The 25126-nt window shown below is 40.7% G+C and overlaps 2 protein-coding genes across 6 annotated transcripts in view; both read left to right on the forward strand.

The window, feature by feature from the left end:
- The window catches only part of ncoa2 (nuclear receptor coactivator 2), a 48022-nt gene extending 42380 nt beyond the window's left edge, over window positions 1–5642 (forward strand). For all 5 annotated transcript variants that reach the window (XM_072450767.1, XM_072450766.1, XM_072450765.1 and 2 more), the window contains 3 exons: window positions 322–499; window positions 693–882; window positions 2954–5642. In XM_072450767.1, the coding sequence (XP_072306868.1) occupies window positions 322–499; window positions 693–882; window positions 2954–2965 (380 nt within the window). In that variant the 3' untranslated portion in view covers window positions 2966–5642. The remainder of the gene's footprint in view (window positions 1–321; window positions 500–692; window positions 883–2953) is intronic.
- Window positions 5643–8312: 2670 nt separating this feature from the next.
- On the forward strand, window positions 8313–11555 carry prdm14 (PR domain containing 14). The gene is given in 8 exon segments (XM_072450422.1): window positions 8313–8933; window positions 9025–9078; window positions 9159–9319; window positions 9412–9679; window positions 9759–9961; window positions 10142–10243; window positions 11023–11296; window positions 11416–11555. Coding segments are annotated over 8 exon segments (1803 nt in total). The 5' UTR covers window positions 8313–8332.
- The last annotated feature ends 13571 nt before the right edge of the window (window positions 11556–25126 follow it).

The following is a 25126-nucleotide window of genomic DNA, read 5'->3' on the forward strand; positions in this document are numbered from 1 at the left end:
TTTTAGCTCCCACATAAACAAAGTTTTACTTTTATCACAAATTATTTTTTTTAATTAAATTTCCCATATTTATTCTTAATCCATCTAACTGTATATAATCATATTAGCCAATCCAGCAATGCAATTGCAGTTGTGTGTTCTTTCCCTGTCCTCAGCGTCCTTGTTTGTTGCTTGTGTGCATGTATGTAGCTTCCACTGCTTGTAAAATCCAGTCACTTTGAACGGCCTGATCTCAGTTACTTTCACTAACAAGAGCCATGATTTTGCTGATCACCGAACAACTGTTTTCCTCTGCCTGATATTCTCATGGCCCTCACGCAGGTATGAGCCAGCAGACAGATGCAGGATTTGGGGGTCCGGGCACACCTCAGAGCCCACTGCTCTCACCTCGAATGGCACACACTCAGTCCCCCATGATGCAACAGGGCCAAGCAAACACTGCCTTCCAGGGCTCCCCCGACATGAATGGTTGGCCGCAGGGAAATATGGCTGGAAACAGGTAAAATTAAATCTGTGTATGTTCTTGTACTACTTTTGTTTTGTTAAATGGCTTTTTTAGATCACAATTATTGTCTGTATTTGTTGCATTGTTGAATTAACTAAAGTGGACTCCAACTGAATGTTTTTGTTAGATAGAATCTTCAACATCACTGCCCTCTCCTGTAAACAGCGTGCTCTTTTCTTCTCCTCAGCATGTTCTCACAGCAGCAGCCCTCGCCACAGTTTCCCCAGCAAAACAACAGCAACATGTTTAATGGCAACAGCATGAACCCCATGGCCAGTAACATGGCGACTGGTGCTATGGGCGGGATGGGGCAGATGAGTGGCACGTCTATGAGCTCGGGTCCCTCCCCTGGGCTGCCCTCTATGGGCCAGGAGCAGGTACGTGTTAATTGTGTAAAAAAATATATTCAAATGTGTATATATAGAGCGTAAAAAGGTTCTGTCAAAAACATAGAGTATTTTAACTGTTTTTAGAACGGTCTATCCTTTTAGCACACACAAACCGAGCCTAGGTAGCTTTTCACAGTAATCCAGGGGCCATGAAAACTAAAAGGTTCCCCGTACTTTCTCATAGTTCTCCGCACATATTGGATCGTAAGAGTCTAAGTGTTTGGGCACACTTACTGAAATTACTTGCTGTGCTAGTAAATAATTTAGTCAACAGTCGGCATTCTGGTTCATGGCTTGAACTTACAGGACAATGATGTAATTAGCAGCGGGCACTTTAGAGCCAGACCATATAGACCGTATAGACTGATACGTTTGGTCAGTGAAGTCATGGGCTGGACTTTTCAAACTTTGACCATTTGTGTCTTACGGCTTCATTATGCAGAATAACATCTTTTACTCGCGAGGAACAAGATATTCTATTAAAAATACGTCTTTTCAATTTAAAATGTCATCAAGTCAAAGGTAATTGTCTCCCTGGTATTCTCACTTGTATCTAGCACTGTTATCCCCGAGGCTTTTAAGTTCAATAAAGGCCCATTAATATTTAAGCAAGGTGCTGCTGTTTGATTGTCTGCACTTGAAACTGTTGTAACACACCAGTTTATCTGACAGCTGATTTATGTGCTTTGCCGCTTTATAGAAATATATTGGCACTTAGATTATTTCAATTATTTACCGTTAGGCCATTAGTGCCCGCTTAAACCGTTACTCACTGGTTTTAGGGCAGACGGTGTGTTCCTATGACTGCCAGTTGTTTATCATTAGAACTTATGCTCTGCAACTTTATTTCCAAATCTGTCCAAATCAAATATTACTTTTAATTATTACAATCCTGTCACAAAACAATTTCTAGGTTTTGGTGATACTACTACTGCTACTGCTACTGCTGCTGCTACTACTACTACTACTGCTACTGCTACTACTACTACTACTACTACTGCTACTGCTACTGCTGCTGCTACTACTACTGCTACTACTGCTACTACTGCTGCTACTACTGCTACTACTACTGCTACTGCTACTGCTGCTACTACTACTGCTACTGCTACTGCTGCTGCTACTACTACTGCTACTACTGCTACTACTGCTGCTACTACTGCTACTACTACTGCTACTGCTACTGCTGCTACTGCTACTGCTGCTGCTACTACTACTACTACTACTACTACTACTGCTACTGCTACTGCTGCTGCTGCTGCTACTACTACTACTACTGCTACTACTGCTACTACTGCTACTACTACTGCTACTGCTGCTACTACTACTACTACTACTACTACTACTACTACTGCTACTACTGCTACTACTACTACTACTGCTACTACTGCTACTGCTACTACTGCTACTGCTACTGCTACTGCTACTGCTACTGCTACTGCTACTGCTACTACTGATACTGATGCTAATAATGATACTAGTACTAATAATGATGCTAATAATGATACTAGTACTAATAATGATGCTAATAATGATACTAGTACTAATAATGATGCTAATAATGATACTAGTACTAATAATGATGCTAATAATGATACTAGTACTAATAATGATGCTAATAATGATACTAGTACTAATAATGATACTAATAATGATACTAATAATGATACTAATAATGATACTAGTACTAATAATGATACTAATAATGATACTAATAATGATACTAATAATGATACTAATAATGATACTAGTACTAATAATGATACTAATAATGATACTAATGCTAATAATAATAATGATACTAATACTACCAATAATAATGATACTACTACTACCAATAATAATGATACTACTACTAATAATAATAATAATGATACTAATACTAATAATGATACTAGTACTAATAATGATACTAATACTAATAATGATACTAGTACTAATAATGATACTAATACTACTAATAATACTAATAATGATGATACTACTAATAATGATACTACTAATAATAATGATACTAATAATGATACTAATGGTGTCACTGATTCATTTTGGTCTCTTTCAGAAATACTGTTGACCCTTGGAGTAATGGACATGAACCTCAGTGATCAGCTGGCGCAAGGAGCCCTTTAAAGACTGTACAATTTATGTAAACAACTGGCCTCTTGGATCAGCCCCAGCCCGAGATCAAATGGTCTAGTCCAAAAAGAGGGTCAGGGGCTCGTCTTGCGCCTGGTTCCCCCCCCCAGAGGAAAGCCCCATATTGAGCCAGTCTGTCCAGCCGCATTCACCATAGAGTGACTTACCGAAGGCCTCCCTCCTGGTGTGGGACGTGACTGTAGGGCGGCGGTGGCTGGGGTCCCTCCTGCTGATGAATGTATTTCTCTCTGTGGACGACGGCCATTCACAATCTCATCTCAAAAGGATTTTCCACAGAGATCCAAACAGCAGCAAAGACTCGCGTGATGCTGAATTATGAACGGAGCTCATACAGTTAGCTGTTTTGCCTTTTTGCTGTTCATGATTTTTAACCTGATTTCAATCAGATTTTTGGTTTATTTTTTTGTTTCCCTGTAAGAATCAAGTGATGAATGAAGATATGGTTGAAAAAAACCTGATCTTGAAAAACACTGCAGAATGGCTTGAGTGGACTAGCGAGTTGTAAGATTAGATTGATTTAGTGAAGAGGTTTATATAGTGTATTAAATTAAGTTTTATTTTTCTGTATAGACTCATTTTAATTATTTTAGATGATTCTTTATCCTTGTAGCAATGAGAGAACTATTTCTAAAAAGTGTACGAGGCACTTTTAAAAAATAAGTGGTTGTATTCTTTCTGAGAAGTCTATTAACCTGATCAATGGAGTATACAATGGTCCTGTAGTTTCAGAAGATGTCAAAATCAAATACAATTACAGAGATTGTACATATGATGAGTAAAGCTTTTTCTATTTATTTTATTCCTTGAGGCTCTCCTGTCTGGTCAGATCTGCTCTCGGCGTGGGGCAGGTTGGGGGTTTTGGGTTGTGTTCGGGGGCCTTCGTGCTCCGACGCCCTGGTACGGTCGGGACGGGCGCGTGGAGGGTAGCAGACCGGAGTGTGCGGTGTATACAGTGTACAGATTATCGCTTTGCTTCTCTGCCTTTAGCATAGAACACCACAAAACATTAAAAAAAAAAATATGGGAAAAAAAATATGACAGGACAAATTCAACACAGCCATACAAAAATCAAAAGTGTGCTTTCTTTGTCGTCTGGAGCTGCTAGTTGCAAACTGTTTCTGGTGTGATGTAAAATGAGCAATAACGATTACTTGAGAATCTTGTGAGGTTTGTGTCTTTTATTTTTCTTTTATTTTTTGTATTTTTGTACAGGTTCCTGAAATAAAAGGACACGTTTTTGCTCCACGTTTGGATGCAGTATTAAATAACTTTTTTTTTTCCTTTTTCTTTTTTTTTCTTTTTTCAATTGCAGTTTGTACCAAGAAAAACTACACATCCACGCATACTTTCTACATTCTCTTATGCAGCGCTGGACGGAGGGCGGAGTCGTTTGTGCTCTTCCTGCCTCCAGCTGTTCATTTATCGCAGAGGTCACTTAGCCATATTTTATGAGCTCAGGCAGTAAGTTCTACTACTATAAAAGTGTTGCTCTCAGTTTGATCGTCACAAAATATCAAGTCACTTTCTCTAACCTCAAATTTTCTGCAAAACTTTTTTATATGAGCTATTTTAACCCAGGACAGACGTGGAGCAAGCCAAATACTCAATATTTCAATTGGATTCCATATCTTACTTTTGGCCCAGACGTATGATGTCATTTGACAGGGTGAGACGCATTGGATCGAACCATTCTGAATGTATTGTCATTAAAGTCAAGGAGGGAGAGGAACATGCAAAGATGGCCATTTTTTTGTTGTGGTGAAATTACTAATTAGTTGTAGCAGAAATTGCATACATTTTGCTCATCACTTTTTGATAAATCTGATTGTAAAATACTGACAAGCTTAGCCTTTTTGAGCCATTTGAAAGAGTGATTCACAAGCCCTTTGCAAAATTTCCAAAGATTGTCACCATTTTGAAAAGCCATGTGGTAGCAGTGCATTTTTTAGCATTTATAATGAGGACGGGAGCAAATGCTGAAATTTTGCCCCTACATACTACAACTGTTCAGGCCACTAAAACAGAACTATTTTTCCGCTTATGTGTTTTGGAAATGCCCTTTTGTATTGTCTGCCAATTTTAGAGCTAAGACGCAACGCTAAAATGCTAAAAACCCTAGCATATTGCCTTAGATTGTCCGTCTTTGTTCTTGTACATTACACTTGTGTCTGTATAAATTTGTATAATGACTTGTGTACAATATTGAATGGTTGCTGAAGATGGTCACACACGATTTGTCTCATGTCGTTGCGCTTGTGTGCTGGGCTTGGGGATTCTTTTCCATTTTCTCGTCACTGTCGGGTGGAACATCTATTAACTGAAGGGATACTGAAGCAATATGTAAAATACTTTATGGACTTTCTCATGGGAAAGCTTAACTGTTGTGTTTTCCTCACGGTTTGGTTTTTCGGCATTGTTCACAGGAGTCGCACTGTATGTACATCCACCTTTGTACCTTTAGTGTGTGTGTGTGAGCGTTTTATGCAAAGTTAGACATATAAGAGAAGTTCGAACCACAGTTATGCAAGTTGTGAACTAATATGGCTTCGCTGATGCTATTTGCCTTGTAAATAAAGAATTCTGTTATTGCAGTATCCTGCTTTTGCTCTGCTTTTGTCTGTAAACTTCAGGGCTCTTCATGAGGCTCACCCAAAGCCAGAAGACATTTTGGAAGCGCATTGTGATTTTGCTCAACAATAAGTATCACATCTCTCATTCACGTCAGCAAAACATTTTGATTACGGATTTTGTATTAAATCGAGCTAATAAATAGGTAATCTGTCCTGGGAAAAAATACTCATCCTTCGTTGATGAAATGGATTTTATCATTGGGCACATCTACATGGCCAGAACAAAATCAGATAACCCAATAATTAGAGCTGATGTTTACATGCTAAAGAGACATCTGATCATCACGATGTGACACTAGTGTATTTGGGAGACAAAGAACATACATTTTAAAATGGAACCTGACTCGCCAATCTTTAAAGGAGATATATTATGATTTTTCTTGTATTTAGTGTTAAACTACAACATACAGATCCTAGTTTGTAGAACGGCAATAGAATCTGGACAAGTGACTTCCTGTTCAAAACTGCAGAACTGATAACCCGGGCTCACAGTGCAGGTGGTCTTACGAGAGGAGCTCCGTGTGCCGCGGGGCCGTGGGCGGGGCCGTGGGCGGGGCCGGCGGAGGTGCGTCGGATTCTTTCCGTTGGATTGAAATGTTCTCTGGACCCTGGAACCCTTTTCCCTGTAATAAATGATTCCGTGAGCACGTGGTCTCACGAGTGCGCATGAAAGCCTGCAACCGCAACAGCTTCTTTATTTGTTTGTTTGGTCGGGATAATTTCCATCTGTTGTCCTTCATTCACTCATTCATACCCAGCATGCATGGACACTGTGGTAAGGTGGACACAACAGTAGCCAGAGCTGCACCACTGCAATGTAGGCCCCGCCTCTTAGTGAAATTGTAGTGAGATTTTCACTACAATTAAGCGGATGTTTTCAATGTATGTGTTTATTTATAAGAATGACAACTGGAAATTTGTATCCCTAAGTCTTAGTTTGTCTTAAATAATCACACACTAAGTACCGTAATGTGGGTGGGGACAGAGGTAGGTGAAAACGGGGCTTTTCTGAGTCTCGAATACAGGACAAACAATCAAACATGCAAGAATCCATAAAAAATACAATTATGTTATCAAATGGCTAGACGCTCATAAAAATTATTTTGCGTAATATGTCCCCTTCTTTTCATTCTTGTCCTGCCAAAATATTTTTGCCATTTTTTTTAAAGTTCCTTGACAAACCCTGCTCAAATGTAAATAATCCAAAATAAATCAAATTACTCACTTCAGATGTACTTTTGTAACAGAAGATTACTCCAGAAATCAGGTAATGAACATATTTTTAGTGAGCATGTAAACCGAAGCCACTATAGCAATTATTTGAATTTTTTCCTGCTTTATTATAGAATTATATAGAACTTTGGGTCGAATAAACATCTCTTCTTATGAGTGGTTATGCCATGTTACACCCATCGAAGTTAATAACGTCATTGATTCATAGCTCTTTGTCATCCACAGTTTACAACTCTTTCTGGTGAACAAAAACTATTATAGCCTTTCCTGAATTTCCCATTTTGACTGCGCAACGACACCAAAACAACATTTTTCCTCACCAGCGTAATTCACCATCCAGCCATGAATAAGAACGCGTTTCCATTGCATTAGCTCGATCAAGATACAAGGCCTCCTCCACTATTGTTGTGCGTCGTCCTATTCACCACATTCAACTCATAACAGACCATAGCCTCCCCCGATGAGGTCCCTCACATGGGCCTAGTGTCCGCGGGCGTGCGTGCGTGCGTGCGTGCGTGGGGGTCTTCTATGGAAATGCATTAGGGAGAAAGCAGCAGAGAAGTTAAAGGTGCGGGCTGCGGGTGGGTTGGTCAGTGGATAAGACAGTGTTAGTGGGGTCATTGAGATGCATGAGGCTGAGGCGCACTGGCCAATGAGGAGCGAGGCCGGACTGTATACAGTGGAGGTGCCCTCAGATGACCACAGAGCGTCCCAGACACGCGAAGAGGACGCACGACATCTGACGCGCCCTGGATATGACACTCACGATACCTCATTCCTCTCACATTTAGACAACCAGGTAAGAACTTTGACCCGTGATTTCTAACCATGATTTTAGATTTGATGCGTTGAGAAAATTGCTTCAGCTTTTTCAACTTTCAACTTTATTTCTTGTCTGATTTATTTGAGCCTAAATGCAGCTCTTAACGATCGCTGTGTCGGTGCCTTTTTTAAATACCACCGGGTCATTGTAAAGTCTATAGCGCGCTTCATTAACGTTGACCTCTGCTCTGGCCCGCTGTTGACCCTGATTTGTCCCGCTATTTACCGCCTGATTGGTTAAAAAACACAGGGACGTGAAGTGCGCCCTTGTTTTACAGCGCAAAGAATCATTTTGGGAGCATTGGGCTGGAAATATTGCAAAATTAGCTCCCCAGTATTGCACTGTTTTCTCTTATGTGTAAAATCTGACCAATATTGCAGTAGTAGAAATCTCTAAGTGTTAAAAATAAATACGCCTTTACCCATCAGGTCAATAGGTCACATCGGTGCGTAAAATGCCAAACTTAGAGCCATTGATTTATGTGCGGTAAAGCTCCTGTTTCCTCTTTTAGTTTTCTTGCATTAAACTTTTATACGTCTCCCTCCTAATGTTCTCTGAAGGACACTCTCACAGCTCGTCTTGAAGTTCCCCCCTCGTCATGTCTGTGTCCATGATGCCCCTGAAGACTTTCCACCCGGGCGCACTCAAGATCAGCCCTGCCCGCGGTCTGTACCCGGCCCAGATGCCCCCGCACCCCTTCATGGACTTCTTCCCGCGCCCGCACAACCTTCTGCATCCGCTCAAGTCCCTGGGCCGCCTCGTGTCAGACGCATCTTTTCATTTTAACGCGCACGGTGCAAATGGAAATACCGCGTTTCTGAACCAAACCCACGCGCCTCTCCTGCACGAGCACATGCTGAACCCGTATGTGAGCCAGATGCTGCCCGGGCACGCGCTGTACCCTAAACCGGAGGAGATGGCTGCAGTCGTGACAGAGCACGCTGCCGGGCCGCTGTCCTCCCCGGAGTTCAGGGGAAGTCCGTCCAGTGAGAGGTCCTGCTCCACGGTGTCCTCTGCCGTGGCCTCTCCGCCCAAGAACGCGCTCCGGCAGCTGAGGAGCGGCGCAGAGAGGGGCCCAGTGAAGAGGGCGTTCAACTTCAGTGAGGACGACTTATTCATGGCGCTGTACGGGTACTCTGGAGGCAAAGACAGCGGCGTGGGACATGCCATTTCAGGAGTGTCTCTGATAGAAAACCCAGGTAAGAAAACGCGCACCAGACCCGCACTATGAATTCTTTAAAATTATGGCAATAAAATAACAAAGATCTTTTGCTTTATTTCATTTGTCAGTGTCTGAAAACTACGTTCTTCCATTGGATAAAGATTCACTTGATCTGCCAGAAGGTAAGCATCTATCAAATTTCACTATAATTATAATATATATATTTTGGAGTAAACTAAACTTTTGTGTTATTCTATTCCAGGACTGTCCATCCTCCAAGCGGCCTGGGGAAACGTGACGCACTGTGGAGTGTTTGCAGGTAAAAACAACATCCCCAAAGGCACGCGCTTTGGCCCCTTCCAAGGCAAAGTGGTCAACACCAGCGAGATCAAAACATACGACGATAACACGTTGATGTGGGAGGTAAAGTGTGACATTCAGGACTCTTTTTTTCCACCAGTTAATTACCTACAGCCCTCAACAATTGTTCTAAGGCGCAAACGTTTACTTCTCAGGTGTTTGAGAACGGGCGCCTGAGTCACTTCGTGGACGGGCGCGGCGGTTGTGGGAACTGGATGTCTTTGGTGAAGTGCGCGCGCTTCCCGGAGGAGCAGAACCTCACGGCGGTGCAGGTGCAGAGCCAGATCTTCTACGAGGCCTGTAAGGAGATCCGAGCGGGCCAGGAGCTGCTCGTCTGGTACGGGGACTGTTACATGCAGTTTCTGGGCATCCCGCTCACACTGAAAGACAGCAGAGACAACAGCATGATTCTTCCCACTGAAGGTCAGCATCAAATACATTATAGTTGATTCAATGTTCGTTCGTTGAAAGAAATATGCTAATTGTCCATATTATTTTACAGATACTGGTGAAGGTTTCAAATGTGACAGATGTGGCAAGGTTTTTGCCTATAAATATTACAGAGACAAACACCTGAAGTACACCCGCTGCGTGGATCAGGGCGACAGAAAGTTCCCCTGCCATCTCTGCAACAGATCCTTTGAGAAAAGGGACCGACTACGAATCCACATCCTCCACGTGCACGAAAAACACAGACCACACAAGGTAAAATGCTCTCCAAGTGCGTAAAAGGCAGGTTTCAATTATGCGCTACATTATGGAGCTGGTGCTGAACGGACAGCTCCTCGGTTCTTGATGTTGTTTCATAAAATTATACAAAATTCATTTTTGCATTAAGTAAATAAATGATCTTAATCAAACTGTTTTATTTCTTTATTTTACCAGTGCTCTGTTTGTGGAAAAAGTTTCTCACAGTCTTCCAGTCTCAACAAACACATGCGCGTGCACTCTGGAGAACGGCCCTACAAATGTGTCTACTGCAACAAGGTACAAAAACACTATCATTTATTTTACCTAACCTATAGCATCGTGTTTAAGACATTTAACAGCGTTGGTTTTATTTTAATTGATATCTTATAACGGCACAGTTTAGGCCTCTTGTGAAGAAGTGGCAGGATTTAGGCTCGTTTCCGTGATTAAATATTAATTCCTTTATTAGTTTTGGAGAAGGCCTAAGTGCGGCCTGCGGGCTCTCTCGGCCCCACCTCTCCCCACTTTACCTCTTTTGAAGCCGTGTCATCTCAGTCCCATTTAGCACTGCCTTGTTTCTCAGCGCATTTGGCCGGAGCGCCTTGTCCCTCCTCGGGCACGCTCCGCGGACACACTTAGCGTCTAATTATCGCCCATCCTTTTGTCCACCGCGGCCCACTTTAACATTTACAGCTTTGGAATGAGCAGACGTTTTTTGTTCTCTCTTCAGAAATCCTCCCCTTTTTTTTTTTTTTATAAACCCTGACAAGGGTTTGTTAAGCTCATTCTCTTTCTCATTGACCGCACAGTTGAACGAAATTAACAAAGCACTATTGTAAGTTTATGTAGTTTCTCCTGAATTCCTATTGTTATGTGATTATTGCACAAAGACGACATCTGTAATATCACTAAAATGATGGCATATTTTTAAACCGTCTGCTCACTTTCCATTGTATGCATGACGCAAAACGTGTGTCAGAGGCGATTTGTTGGCCTGTACTTCACTTTAAAAAGAAAAAAAAACAAATCTTATAAGTTTTTTCTCCCATAATAACTGTATTAATTTTCCCGTTAAGGCCTTCACAGCCTCTAGTATCCTGCGCACGCACATCCGCCAGCACTCCGGAGAGCGGCCATTCAAATGTAAGCACTGCGGGAAGGCCTTCGCTTCCCACGCCGCGCACGACAGCCACGTCCGCCGCACGCACGCCCGGGACAAGCCTTTTCCCTGTGACATGTGCGGGGCCTCTTTCCAGGAAGATCTGGAGCTGAAATTCCACTTGCAAAGTCACAAAAGTAGGTCTGTTTTTCCTATTTAATTGACATTATCTAAATTTGTGAGTTGGATACGTTTGTGAAGAGAGATTTAGCGTGACTTTTACTACAGTAATGAAGTCTAAAATATTTGTTGGAAAATTCAATAGTATTTTGGAAGCGTAATGATACAGGTTTTGTCATCTTTTTTGCAGAAAACCCGCTTTTGGAGCAGACGGTGATTCTTCCACCTTCACCTCAGCAGGATAGTTCCAAAACACAGATATGCAACAGTCCTAATTATGGATTAACAGGACTAGCAGTTATCAACCCAGAATACAGGCCTTGGAACTAGACTTGAACAGTAGAACCAATGCACAAATCCCACAATATTTAATTTCGTATTTATCCAGCAATGTTTTATAAATATGGTTCCTTAGTAAACTGTTTATAATAAATTAATAAGCACTAGTTTTATGCACTATGCCTTTAATATGGGTTATTTTACCTTATAATGTTGATAAGCATTCCCAAAAACATGTGTGTGTTAATTAACCATGTACAAAATGTTTTTAGAGCATCAATACAATGTTTGTCCAACTTTTTTCAATAAGTGATAAATCTTGTAAATACCTGAAACAAATAACTAGTGCTTATTACCTTATAAATAGCTTACTAAGAACCCTTATTTGAAAGCTTAACTATTTATTGTTTCTAAATGTAAATTCTACTTGGCTCAGAATTGGTTGTGTTTTTTATAGTTGATAATCTATTTATAGTTGTGTTGTTTTGTTGCTCAAAGCTGCCGTTTTGTGGGTTCTGTGTAAATACAATCACGCTTAATCTAAATTATTATTTCAGTCTTATTTATGGCAAAGGCTTGAAAAGCAGTGCTGTCTAAATGTTATTGCGTGAACACTAATATTATTTATGTAATATATTTTCCATGTAAATCTGTAATCAAAGCTGTTTTTGTCATGACCTTTTTGTGATTAAAAATGAGCGCATGGTAATTCCGTTTTGCAATTTTTCTCATTTTGAATCGGGTGTGGGCCGTGCTTGTGTAGCTAACGCTGAGTGACTTTGCCACTCATCACAAAGGCCAATAAAAGGAGTCTGCATGCTTCGACTGAAAATGAACAAGCCCCTGTGGACTCAATGAATGACAATGTAGTGGTGCAGTGAGGTGGTCTGTCCTGTGCACAAAGGAGCTGACATCTGCCCTCACTCTGTCACCAACTGGCCCACATGTGTCACGTCCCGCCATCTAGATCTTTATCACAGAGCAAACAGAATATACAGCAATCAAAATATCCTTCACGTCGTTGAGCATCATTTGCGTGTTGAGTTGCTGAAGCGGTGTTGGTGACAGAGTGGGGTAAAAGACAATGTGGGTCCAGTCTTTGTCTTTGCGTGGTGTTATGTGACCTTTCACCCCCGGGTCGACACACTTCACTCTGGGGGGGCGTGTCGTCTGGCAAACAGTGAATTGAACGTTAGTTAGTGCAAGAGTACAACGCTTTGTGTCGAGTTATTGCAGACAAATCAGAGGCAAGTTGTACCAAGCAGATTTAAAGAGGTTGAAATGTCCAAGGGCTCACAAACACACACATCTAAATTCATTTATCATTAAAATTGAGCCAAGTTAAACTATTGGTAAGATGTTTTATTATTTTATTCAGTTCATTCATTCATGATTGCCTAACGCAGTGTGATACGTGGAATTCCAGTATTTGCTTAGTTTTGAGTCAATTCTATTCACATTTATGTCCTCCGTCGTTTTATTCCGTGGACAGAACTACTTAGATCTCATCTTTTTCCTATTTTAGACCTTATTTATACCCAGTTTAGTCCTGAAATTGTCATTTCATCGACCAGACTTAGAGCTGGTGGTACTTTTAAGGCCAAATATTTTCTTTCTGGTACTTCGTGTGGAAAGTATTAGAATCACTGGTCTAATTATCTAAAATATGTGAATTAAATAAGATAGTTTATTATTCTGTAAGTATATTATGCATTTTTTAAACATTCAACCATAGTTTTTGGGAACGTTGAGTTAACATTTCAACTTTCCAAAAACATTGTCAAGACATCTATTTTGTGCAGCTACAAAAGGTGTTTAAAAAAAAAGTTGAGTTAACATTTCAGTGCGACGAGTTGGCCCCTGTCCAGGGAGAACCCCGCCTAAGGTCCAAAGTCACTGGGATAGGCTCAAGTCACCCTCAACCTCTAACGGGACCAAGCGGCAGAAAATGAATGAACGAGTTAACATTTCGGACACATTGAGGTCCGTATTAGACGTTTACACATTGCGCTTCACGACCAATGTTTTCCAATTTCACATTTTGTCTTGTCCCCCAATATAACTGCACAGACATGTGAGCAGTCCAGTCCAGTTCATGTCTGCTCCTCTCCAATAAGACCACATGTTTGTTTTCTATAACGGATGGACAGCAGCCTGGAGGGTCAGGGGTCAGCTCCTCGCCCAATGTTTAACTGCCTCCCCAGCATTTCAAATAGTCCTAATGTGGATGCTTGAACAAGTGTTGATCAGCTTATATTGGCCCGGGCCCCTCCCACCTACAGTATACGGCCCCCAAGACTGGCTTTGTATGGGACAGAAACTCCCCTCTGTGGTTTTCCAGTAGCCGAGGGGCGGAGGAGAGGGATGGAAAAAGAACAAAGACAGACAGACAGAAGGAGAATGAGCTGCCACTTTTGAGATACGGACATTGTTAGCGAGCCGTGCTAAAGGCTGCTTTTAATAGCGCCTCTCTGATTGGTCCATTTCGGAGCGTAGGGAAGTCTTTTGGTAGTTGTTTATAATACACATTGATTTCGTGTTTAATTCCCTGGCAACTTCTCTCCAAAGAGCCATCTGTGGCAGTGTAATTGAGGTTTGATATTAATAAAAGCATTGCATTAGTGGGACACTCTAGTGGCTGTGGGTTTTCCCTCTGAGATGTTACGATGAGGAATGATTTGACCACTTCTAAATGTTGGAAGCCTAATGTTGTCTAAATGGCTGGGCGACTTGAGTAATTTCCTAAACCACTACTTTGGTATTAGTATTTTGAAGTAACGGTTCATTTATTTCAGTACAAGTTTGGCCACTCTACCCGCTCCTTATAAACTATAATATAAACTATGATTTCAAGAGCAAAAACTGATCTGATCTTGCAAACTTATAATGTCCTGACCATAGACTGGATATTTACGTCTATTGCAATGGTGGAAGTAAAAGTACAGCTACTCATCATGTGTAAAGATTAAAGATTAAGATTAAAATGTAGTAAAAGTATTCTGGGCAGATTTTCTATTAAAGACTCAAATGTGGTGATCATGATAAAGAACTGTCTTCATTATTTTAGTCAATCAATGTCTCAATGTTTCTAGACTTTTTGTATGTATATTTTCTGTCACGATGAACTAAAAAATATCCACTCAAACCACACAGAAAGTACTTTAGTCCTGTTGAAATGTAGTGTAGTACTACAGATACCTAAAAAAAAAGTCAGTTGTGTACTTTAACTTACAATACACTTTTACACCATTGATAGGTGATATATGTTAATTTAAGTTAAAAAAAAGTCTTAACTGCAATGATACAGACAGGATTTTTTGTAATAAATGGTTAAATTGATGGCGGCGCATAAGGGAGAGCACTTGGCTTAAACGAGTGCAAGACCTAAACCCACTATGTTAAAGTTTGCCTGTCTTTGCACACAATAGGACAAGATTTGCAAAAGTGTTTTTTTTTAATTCACCACATTTTGCGCCTGTGTTTGAGGAGAGGATAAAGTCATATCTCCTTCCTCCGCTGCTCATCTGCTAAGCCAGTGGAGCTGAGTGGTCCAGTGCTCTGATGTATTAGGCTGTATTGATCTCCTAATAGCTGTCAATAGTGTGTGTGTGTGTGTGTGTGTGTGTGTGTGTGTGTGTCTGTGTGTGTTTGTGCTTTTACTAGGCTGATGTGGAGGCCTCTGTCCACAGTGAAACAACCACTGCAGCTCTCAGCCCATCTGTGCCTCTGTCTGCAGCAGCTCAGACCAGGCTGCAAACACACCACGATCCACATGGAGGAACTTGTACGCGCAGTTTACCTTTTGTGCAAGAAATCATTCAGTAAATGTATGTGCCGTAGCCAAGCGGGTTGTTATTGTGTTCAAATGTAAGGAAATCTCGGAATCCTTTAAACGGTCAGGTTCTCCAAAGACGTTAATAATTCGTGATGCAAATATGTAAAGCTGATGTCTCTAGTTCTGCTTGAACATAAATTTGGGTTTGGAGTTGCAATGTTTCCAACAATGTTATAGCAACTTGATTTTAGATACTGTAAATGTAATTTTAAAATACACAGCTTTAAATGTATTTGTGGCTGTGTAAGATTAACTGAACTAAAGTATTACAATATTTAAATGATTTATAAAGCCTGCACTGACAAATGAAGTTTTTTTTTTTTATGCTAGTAATATTGTCCTTGGGTTTCAGCTTCTTGTTTTTAGGACTTCAGGCCATTCAAATTATATAATGTTTAGTTTTTTGTACTACATTTTTATCACTCTGAAACCAATGGATTTAATAGAGAAAAAGGAAACATTACAATTTGATTATTGTGTTACATTTGTCCAAAACACAAACACAAACACGCATGTAAACACTGGATCCAAACAACAATTGTAACTTCAGTCTTGCATCCTCTTGACAGCTGAGGCTCGGCCCTATTTTATCTGCATGACTTCTGCCTTTAAACTGGCAGTGGACATTTGTGTTTGAATGGCTGCGTTCCTCTGTGATGATCTACTTGTGTTCTACGGTTCATTCATGTTTTCCTTCAGCGCCAGATCTCTTTTTCTCCTCGGGACGCAGATCAAACGGGGTCTAAATCTCCTCCATATTGCCCGGTGTGGTTGTGTGTGTCCTGTAGGTGGATGGTGATGCGTGGAGTGGGCAGATGGCCTTCTCCTCTTCAGTGGGGGTGGTGTGGAGTTCCAGGGCAGTCCCCAGAGAGAGCGCATATTTGGGCTGCACCCTCCTCCCCATATCCTGCTCTCTTTATCTTTACTGTACTTCCAGATACGGCTTTCTAAGAAGGGATAAAACGTATTTTAACTTTTAATGTACAAATCATACATCCAAAAAGTGTTAAACTGGAAATGATCTCTGAAAAAGCACTGATCATAACTCGCAATAAAGGTTGTTCTGATTATTGAGAGAAGAAACGTCACAATTTTACAATTATCCACGATTATTGACACTATGACAACAGTGAAATCTTTAATTTAGTTTTATTCACTGCTTTTGACAATTCCTCTATTACATGACCAGCTTTAACAATAGAAAGTAAACTTAATGTGACAAAAACAGCCATAAAGTACTCCACATTTTAGCTTTATTTTGCTTCTAAATTGACATTAGCTGTGATTACATTGTGATTTGAATAATCACACTTATTAATAAACGACCCCATAAATAGTCCTACTCACAATAGTAACGTGTCCAGAACCGGACAGACCAGTTTTACAGTTCAGGGGTAAATTCTTACATTCTTACAATTCCTAAATTGTTTGCAATGGTAGAGGATCTTCTAACGTGGTTTTCAGTTTGTGGTACAGTTCGTGACGACTGGTAACGCACAAACGAGGAGTCGTTTACTTCTAATCTGGATGTAGTTTCATCCTGTCTCCCGCCCTGCTTTTTGACAAACTTGGAAAGCCAAAGATTTTTAGACAGCGCTGTCTGTGACTAAAGTTTAAATAATGGAAGAGTTATTATTTGAGTGATTCTAGTTACCTTTGGTATATTCGTTTTGCCCGTTCAAAAGATTTTATTTGCAGTGGTGGGAGAAGTACTCAATTTTGTTACTTGTACAGATACAGCAGCAAAATATTTACTCAGGTAAAAGTATCGCATATACAATCTACTTATTTCCCATCCTGCCATTATTGTATTGAAGTACATTTTTAAAACGTTATTGTTAGAGAAAAAATATTTTTGATGAGTGAAATGTGGTGATCTTGATAAAGAAATCACCTGATCTTTCTCAATGTTTCTACTATGTATATGTGTATATTTTTTGTATTGTTATCATATTATTATTTTGTATATTATGTTTGCTCAAAGCAGGACTTGAACTACCCCTAAAACCATACTGAAAGTACTTCTTAAAAAAAAATAGTGCAGTAGACAGTACAAATACTGTAAACGTTAAATGTATCCACTGTGAAATGTACTTAAGTAAAGTACAAATACCTTGAAAAATTATTGTAGTAATTTTACTTTTGTATTTGTTGATTTCCACCTCTGTTCATTTATTAATTGATACGACATCTGTGGCATTTTTTACCACTGTGAAACTAAAATCCCTAAAACACCCATGTATTCATGTTCTTAACCTAAATTAACCGCTTTTCCCCGTCCTCTATAACCTTGTGATTGCTTAATAATAGCAGAGGAAAATGCTATTAAGCCATATATCATAAGTATCTGGTGGGCTCCTCCCTTAAGCCAATTCAAATGCGTCCTGGCGAGGAGGTCTTGTTGCTTAACATCTCTGATTGTGATTCATGAAGTTGGAAAGTGTTATAGGGTTCCTCTCAGCATGTGCCACACTTTACAATCCTTCATGGGGAGCTATTTGTGTGTCTTTATGCGCACGACTATTGTGAGGAACCCAACTGTTATTCCTGAGGGTGACGGAGCTGAGCGTAGGGAAGGAGAGGTAGAGAACTGCCCTCCCGCAAACACACGCTAACATAACATTTACATACAGAAGAGGAAGCGCTATGCATTACTCTAAGTTTAGTCAAGTTAAAGGTGCACTACGTAGCTTTTTACTCCATGGAGACAAGAAGGTGAGAGATAAGACGCTACAGAGTGTACCTTTAAATATGTTAGAAAGGCAGTACAGAGTATTTTAGTCCTATTACTTTTCCCAGTTGGTCAGATTACACAGTTTATATCATTTTATTATAAGCCTGCTTCTGCTATACATGTACTTTTACTGATAATACTTCTCACTCCAACTCATTTCAATGAATACCGCTATAATTAACTACTAACGCAAATATTTTTCCTACTATTATGTGAAAAACTAGTTCTCTACTGCGCTCGGTAATGTATTATTTAATGATCACTTCTTTTCATAGCATCTGTAAATGTTGAATCTAGTATTTGGTGATGAATCTTTCCTGTGTAAATCTAAGGGGACAGTTGCCTTGTGGAGTGAGCTGCCCCATGTAGAGAGGCCGTCCATTCTCAGGCGATGTCCCTCTCAGCGGGGTGGACATGTTAGAAGGCCCTGGGGTGTCCCGCCTGATACTTTAGGACAGGGAGGACAGTGGACCCCATGCGGATGCCGCTCTATAGAACAGAAAAGACACACTGCATGTGGAGACAGAGAATGTGAAAGTGTGAGGGGCCGACAAGACCTTTAGCGCCACAATGCACCATCCAGCAACAGTTATTTACAGGATTTTAGATTTTTTCATTTCATATTTTTATTTTGCTGACTGAGTAAGATTAACAGGGAACATTCTTGTTTTTTTAAAACTGTTTATCTGCAAATATTTTGATTTAAATGGTTAAGTACTCTTCATCACTCCAGAACCCATGGATAAGTCACTGGGTGGAAGATGTTTTGTTGGTACTGAAAGCATAAGAAAAATACCCTAAGATTATCACAAATACATATTACAGTTGTCAAGTAATTGAGAAATTGTATATCAACAGAATTGGGATGAATATGTTGAATATTTCCACTAGAAATCATTGAAAGTATTTATTTTTACACATTTTCATGCACATGGGATTGGTCTGCTCGTCCTGATGCTGAGTGCACCTTGCTCCAGTGTGGGAGGAGCTGCCTGCAGTGCTGTCCTCAGGGGGGATTTCTAACATATGGACAGTGTAGTGTAGCACATGCAGCCCCGTGAAGCCCCATGAAGCCCCATGAAGCCCCATGAAGCCCCATGAAGCCCCATGAAGCCCCGTGAAGCCGTGAAGCCCCATGAAGCCCCGTGAAGCCGTGAAGCCCCATGCACAGATGAGGTGACTGCTCTGCCTCTGTTGGTTCAGATAATCCTGACTAAGCTCTCCATTTATGCACACACTGAGGAGCAGCATTCACAGATTGCACACATTCACTGAGAGCTAGCATCACAAATAGACATGGTTTACATTAGCGTTGGTATTCTTCATCAGACGTAGAAAACATTCATGATTTTTGAATGCCACTGAGAAAAAAGGGACAGAAATCAGAGCTAAACATTAAGTTTGATGTTCTCAAATAATGTGTGTAGGTCCAGACCAGACAAGTGCTAAATTATACTCATGAGACCAGTTATGCCTACCACACACTACTTTATACTGCCCACTTGAGCATGTTATTACTGTGTTATTTGTCTTTTCTATGTTCTTTTAGAATCAGCATTGGAATCAGAAAAAAGGTTTATTACCATTGTCAGTGAACAAAATCTCATAAACTAGGAACTTGCATTAGCGTTAAGGTGCAACATACAACAATGAATAATGACAATAATATAATAAAACAATCAAATAAGGCATGTATAAAATAAAAATAAATACTAATAAAATACTAATTTACTTGGTCTGAGTATATACACAAAATGTACAGAGCAGGTAAAGGCTACGGGGGCCTCGCAAATCCTGTGCGCTCTGGCGTAAATGGTGAGGTCATAGATGTGTCTCGTGTATTTCAGCGCATACGCCAATAAAAAATCCAAATACAGACTCTCTTGAGCCTCTATATCAATCCACAAGTACATCGGCACGCTCCTGTTGTTCACAGGACAATTAACCGTGACCAACCGCAGTTCATAATGGCCTGTGGGGTCAAAGGGGAGCCTGTCCTGGAGGGCCCTGGGGTGCTCCGATTGAATTCAAAACAACTGTCTAAGCACTTGATGAGATTAGATACATATCTCACAGCTTATTGCCTCCATTTGAAAGGACAAAAAACACCAAAGTCCAGAGGACTGTTGGATAAATAAGGTGGGGAAATTACACCAAAGAGGCAAAACATTATGACTGCCTTAAGTGAAGCAAAAAGTGCCTGTTCATCAAAGCAACTGTCTAAAATGATAGAAGCACGAGAAAAGTGTAAACCGGTGCAAAGGAGGACACTCTTTATTGTTCCCATTGTGAAATCTGTCCACTGCATTACATCCATCCTTCAGTGAAGCCTGAGTGATCTACGTGAGCCCATTTGGACAGAGGTTCTGTGCATGTTTTAGGTTAAAGGCTGTATATGGTCCAACCCAAAAGACCAGCAACTATTATTAACCCTTGAAAGATGTAAGCTTGCACAAACACTTTAACCCATTGACAACAAGTACTAATCATAGACGTATATCATTCCAAAGACTGTAACGCTCAAGACCATCCGCCTGAACTGTTTCCCTGAGTCATGACAGCTCTTTGACAGTGGAGCTGGGAGACAAAAGCCCCGGTCACTTATTCGCATTCTGCTGAAACATTCATGAAGCCTTATGACCCTCTTCCTCACCTAATGTTCCCTAACAGGCCTTTATGACTTGGCCCTAGCCTAGCGCCACCTCACTGCTCCTTTCCCGGCATCTAACTCTTTAACGTCCTGCGACCATGTGCCCTTTTAGCCCTTTCAGCGCTTCTCCTTCCCCTCGTCTAGTAAGTGACTTGACCAGACTAAAGATGGCTACAGCAGCACTTAGCATGATTACCAGGTCGCAGGTAGTGGTCAGTGGATGTCTCAGCGTTGAGCCGGTTGGGAGCTCCCCGGGCTTCACGTGTGGTCACTGACGGGGCTTTGTAATCCGACTCCTGGTCTCAGCATTGATCTGTTAAGATTGTCACTTTAAAGAAGAGCCGCCATTAGGGTGGACGCTTTGACAGTTGATATCAACATCGGTGGCTGTTGTGACAGGTTTGGAAATGACGAAGGGATTTAGTTCACTGGAGGGTTGTGCCATCTTCAGACAACTACACGTGACCAGGTTTGAGCATGAGGCACATTCACGTCTATGTTGGCAATTAATTCAGGTAAAAGTCTGAGATAAAGGTAAGGTAACTTTATTTGTACCCGAGGGTAGATTTGCTGCTCACACACACATGGACAACATTAATGACATTGACAGAAAACGGACAGTGACATAACAGGCTAGTGCTCCAGACATAGAGACATGGATAACAAGTATACAAACAGTTATTAGTGTCAGAATACAGCGGATAAAATACAGAGTAAAAGCCATCATAGATACAAAAAGGAATAAATAAATAAATAGGTTAAGAAGGCTGTGCAGATTTTGTTGAGTAGAAATCAATCAAATAACACATTTTCTTCAACCAAATAGCACAATTGACAATTTGACTGCTAGATTTTTAGGGGGGAATCTGCGGAATATGAGGCAGAAAATAATATAAATATAAACCCAAACACAAGATTTTGATTTGTGCAATGAAAGAAATAAGTTTAACGTTGATTCCTCAAATTACTGAATGGATCACTGCTTTACCAAATCACAGATGTTCAGCAACGATATGTGATGATGGGGCCTGACTTTTAACCTAGAAAAAGAACATATATGAGATGTGGTACTTAAATAAACTTCACACTTCTGTCACCATATTTGTGTCTCTTTATTGAGCAGAATGACCTTATCGTCGCTCTGTCTGTGTGTGTCCTGCTGCTGTTGGCCCTCTGGGACACGGAGCCTATAAGCACTATATGTTTTACTGCTACCACCGGGCTCCCCACTGTGTTTACATCTGTGCAGTGGACAAAAAGCCATATGCTAAGTGGACTAGCATTACGGCTCTGGTTACCGGGTGCACTGCCGGGGCCCCACACACACCAGACTCAGGCGCCTATAATGCGAGGGCCATCATTGATCTGTTTGTGTCTTTCTTAACAATTTCAAACACATGAGATGTATCTGAGGCCACACAATCTTCTGATGGTTATTGATTCATCCGCTAACACAAGGCTATTAATTAGAAGTGGTGATCAGGTCTGCGTTTCAATTTAGATGATCAAAAGTCTTACAGCTGTTAGAAGTGCACAAGTAAGAGTACTGTTACTTCAACATAATTACAAAGTAGAAGTACAAAATCATTTCTGGGGCAGTGAGGAACCTGAGCTGGGGTTTGTGAGATGATTCCAAGATATATATTTTTAACAATGACACTTTATTTGATCTAAATTGAAACAGTATGATTTGGTGAAATTAGGTACAATAATACAATAGACTATTAAAATAAATAATATAAAGGCAGATTACACAAAATGTTCCAGTTCAAATTATAACCAGCATCAATTTAATTTTGCTGTGGAGGTCGAGGGTCAGTTGCATAGTTATTTTGGGGTCTCAGAGGTTTGGGAAGTTCTAGAGTATGAAGAAAAAGGTTAAGTAAATGTTGTTGTGAGTAAGAGTAACATCTGATAAAATACTATTAGAATTCAATGTAATGTAATAATGTAGTGAAAATGATGAAATGTTCAATAATGCGTAAAATCATGTATTTTAAAAGACTAGACCACAAAAAGAAGAAAAACAAACTCATATCTGAAGGGCCAGTCCGTCACACACACACGCACGCATGCACGCACACACACACACACACACATACACACACACACACAAACACACACACACACACACACACACATACACACACACACAAACACACACACACACGCACGCACACACACACACACACACACACAAACACACACACACACACACACACACAACACACACACACACACATACACACACACAAACACACACACACACACACACACACACGCACACACACACACACACACAAACACACACACACACACACGCACACACACACACACACACACAAACACACACACGCACACACACACACACACAAACACGCACACACACACACACACGCACACACACAAACACACACACGCACACACACACACGCACACACACAAACACACACACGCACACACACACACACACACACACACGCTACAGCTGCCCCATAAAATATGAAACACAAATGTACAAATAATCACAGACTTGTCACTAACCAAAACTTTTGATACTGCTACACAGTCAATATATTACTCAAGTAGTTTATGTAGTTTTGTTTTATTGACTGGATTAGCATCAAATACAAGCGAATATGGTAAGATGCACTCCACCTCTCTTATAATGTCAATTTTTTTTTTAAGAGAACTCATCTCAAAGTGCACATCTCAGCAGCTCTATTATAATTCTTTCATGGAGAAGTGCTGACTGCAGCGTTCTCCCATGGATTAGTAAACTCAATATTTGTCTACATTTACAAACCCAGGTAATTTCAAGTTCCTCTCTACTTTATGCTGAACCATTTCCTCTCTTACGGTATGATATGTAATGCTTTATTTTGGTTACTGTTTGGAATAGGAAGCAAGGCAGATTAAAGGGTGGCTAGTAATAAGAGTTAACAGTACAGACCTTGCCCTTTTATCATATTTTACCTGAAAAATCACTGGCAATTGTCAAACATGTGGAGAGTTTCTTCATAATAATACTTCTACTTCTACTACTACTACTACTACTACTACTACTACTAATACTATTGCATTATTCTTTAGTGATTTTCCAGACACTCAAAGTCACTGTGCAATTTAATTCATTTCTGGTGGTAAGCTTTTGTTGTAGCCGCAGCTGCCCAGGTGCAGACTGACAGAGGCAAGGCAGCCAATCTGAGCCATTGCCACCTTGGAACACCACTCACACACCACATTCATACGAGGCCCGGTGGCTGCAGTGGCTGGACCATGTTTGAACTGAAGTGATGACTGGTGGTCCCGGTGGTCCTGGTGGTCCCGGTGGTTCCGTGGTCCTGGTGGTCCTGGTGGTCCCGGTGGTCACGGTGGTCCCGGTGGTCACGGTGGTCCCGGTGGTCTCCCATTTGAGTTCTAACCAGGCCCAAAACGGCGTAGCTTCAAATTAAACCAGGCATTGACAAGGAGATATGCAATATATACTACATTCTGTTGTTTATGTTTAAGAATCAGCAATGTACACAGTATTTAAGACATTCAACTTGATTAAATGATATATTCCTATATCTATTTCTATATATCCTTTATTAGGATTAGCACGTCTTAAATCACTGATAAAGCTGATTATCACATGATGAGTAACAGAGTATTGCATGAAGGGGAAAAATAACAATCTACAGAACTTCATTTAAAATGGCAGGCTTGTCTCCAGCAGACAAGTGCAGTGCATTATGATATATGTACAGACATGTAAAAGCAGTTATTAAAGTTATATAATATATGGATACTTCATGACATCATTTTACAAGTGGTCTGTCTCACACATGTGCTGCTGAGGCTCAAGCTGCAAATCAATGTGTCTGAAGAAGGCTGCCGTTACATTAATGGTCTACATCAACTTAAGAAGCACTTCCCAGAAGACCTTGCAGCCCACATTCAAATACAACTGTAGGAAAAGAGAAGACAATAAGAATGGCCTGGTCCTTGTTGACTCGTGTTTAGTAAAGACAAACCAGTTGGGAACAAGTCATGAAGGAAAACAGGAAACATCTGATAGCACCACATGAAAACTGAGCAAAAGTTATTCATATGTAAAGACTTGTGGGTACATCATTGACCAGAGACATCAATACTGCTGTGTCCCCAATAGCATCAATAAAAGGATAGTACATGGAAGCTCCATCTATCATAATGTCTGTCAGGGATTAGACCGAGACGTCGCCTTAACACAATATCTGCTCTGCCTCACGCTGACCGCTTCCATTGCAGCCCAAATTAGCTCCAATGATGAGGCTTTTGTCTGCAAAGGTCCAGGTGGAGTGGAGGAGCGTCCCTCGGGAGCCGGGTTCAGATGGACACTTGTTCATGCAGAGGACCTCCTGTGTGCACACCAGCCC

Source organism: Eucyclogobius newberryi, unplaced genomic scaffold, assembly GCF_026437365.1.
Source record: "Eucyclogobius newberryi isolate DKJ021-1_F unplaced genomic scaffold, fEucNew1.0.hap1 SCAF_18, whole genome shotgun sequence".
NCBI lineage: Eukaryota > Metazoa > Chordata > Actinopteri > Gobiiformes > Gobiidae > Eucyclogobius > Eucyclogobius newberryi.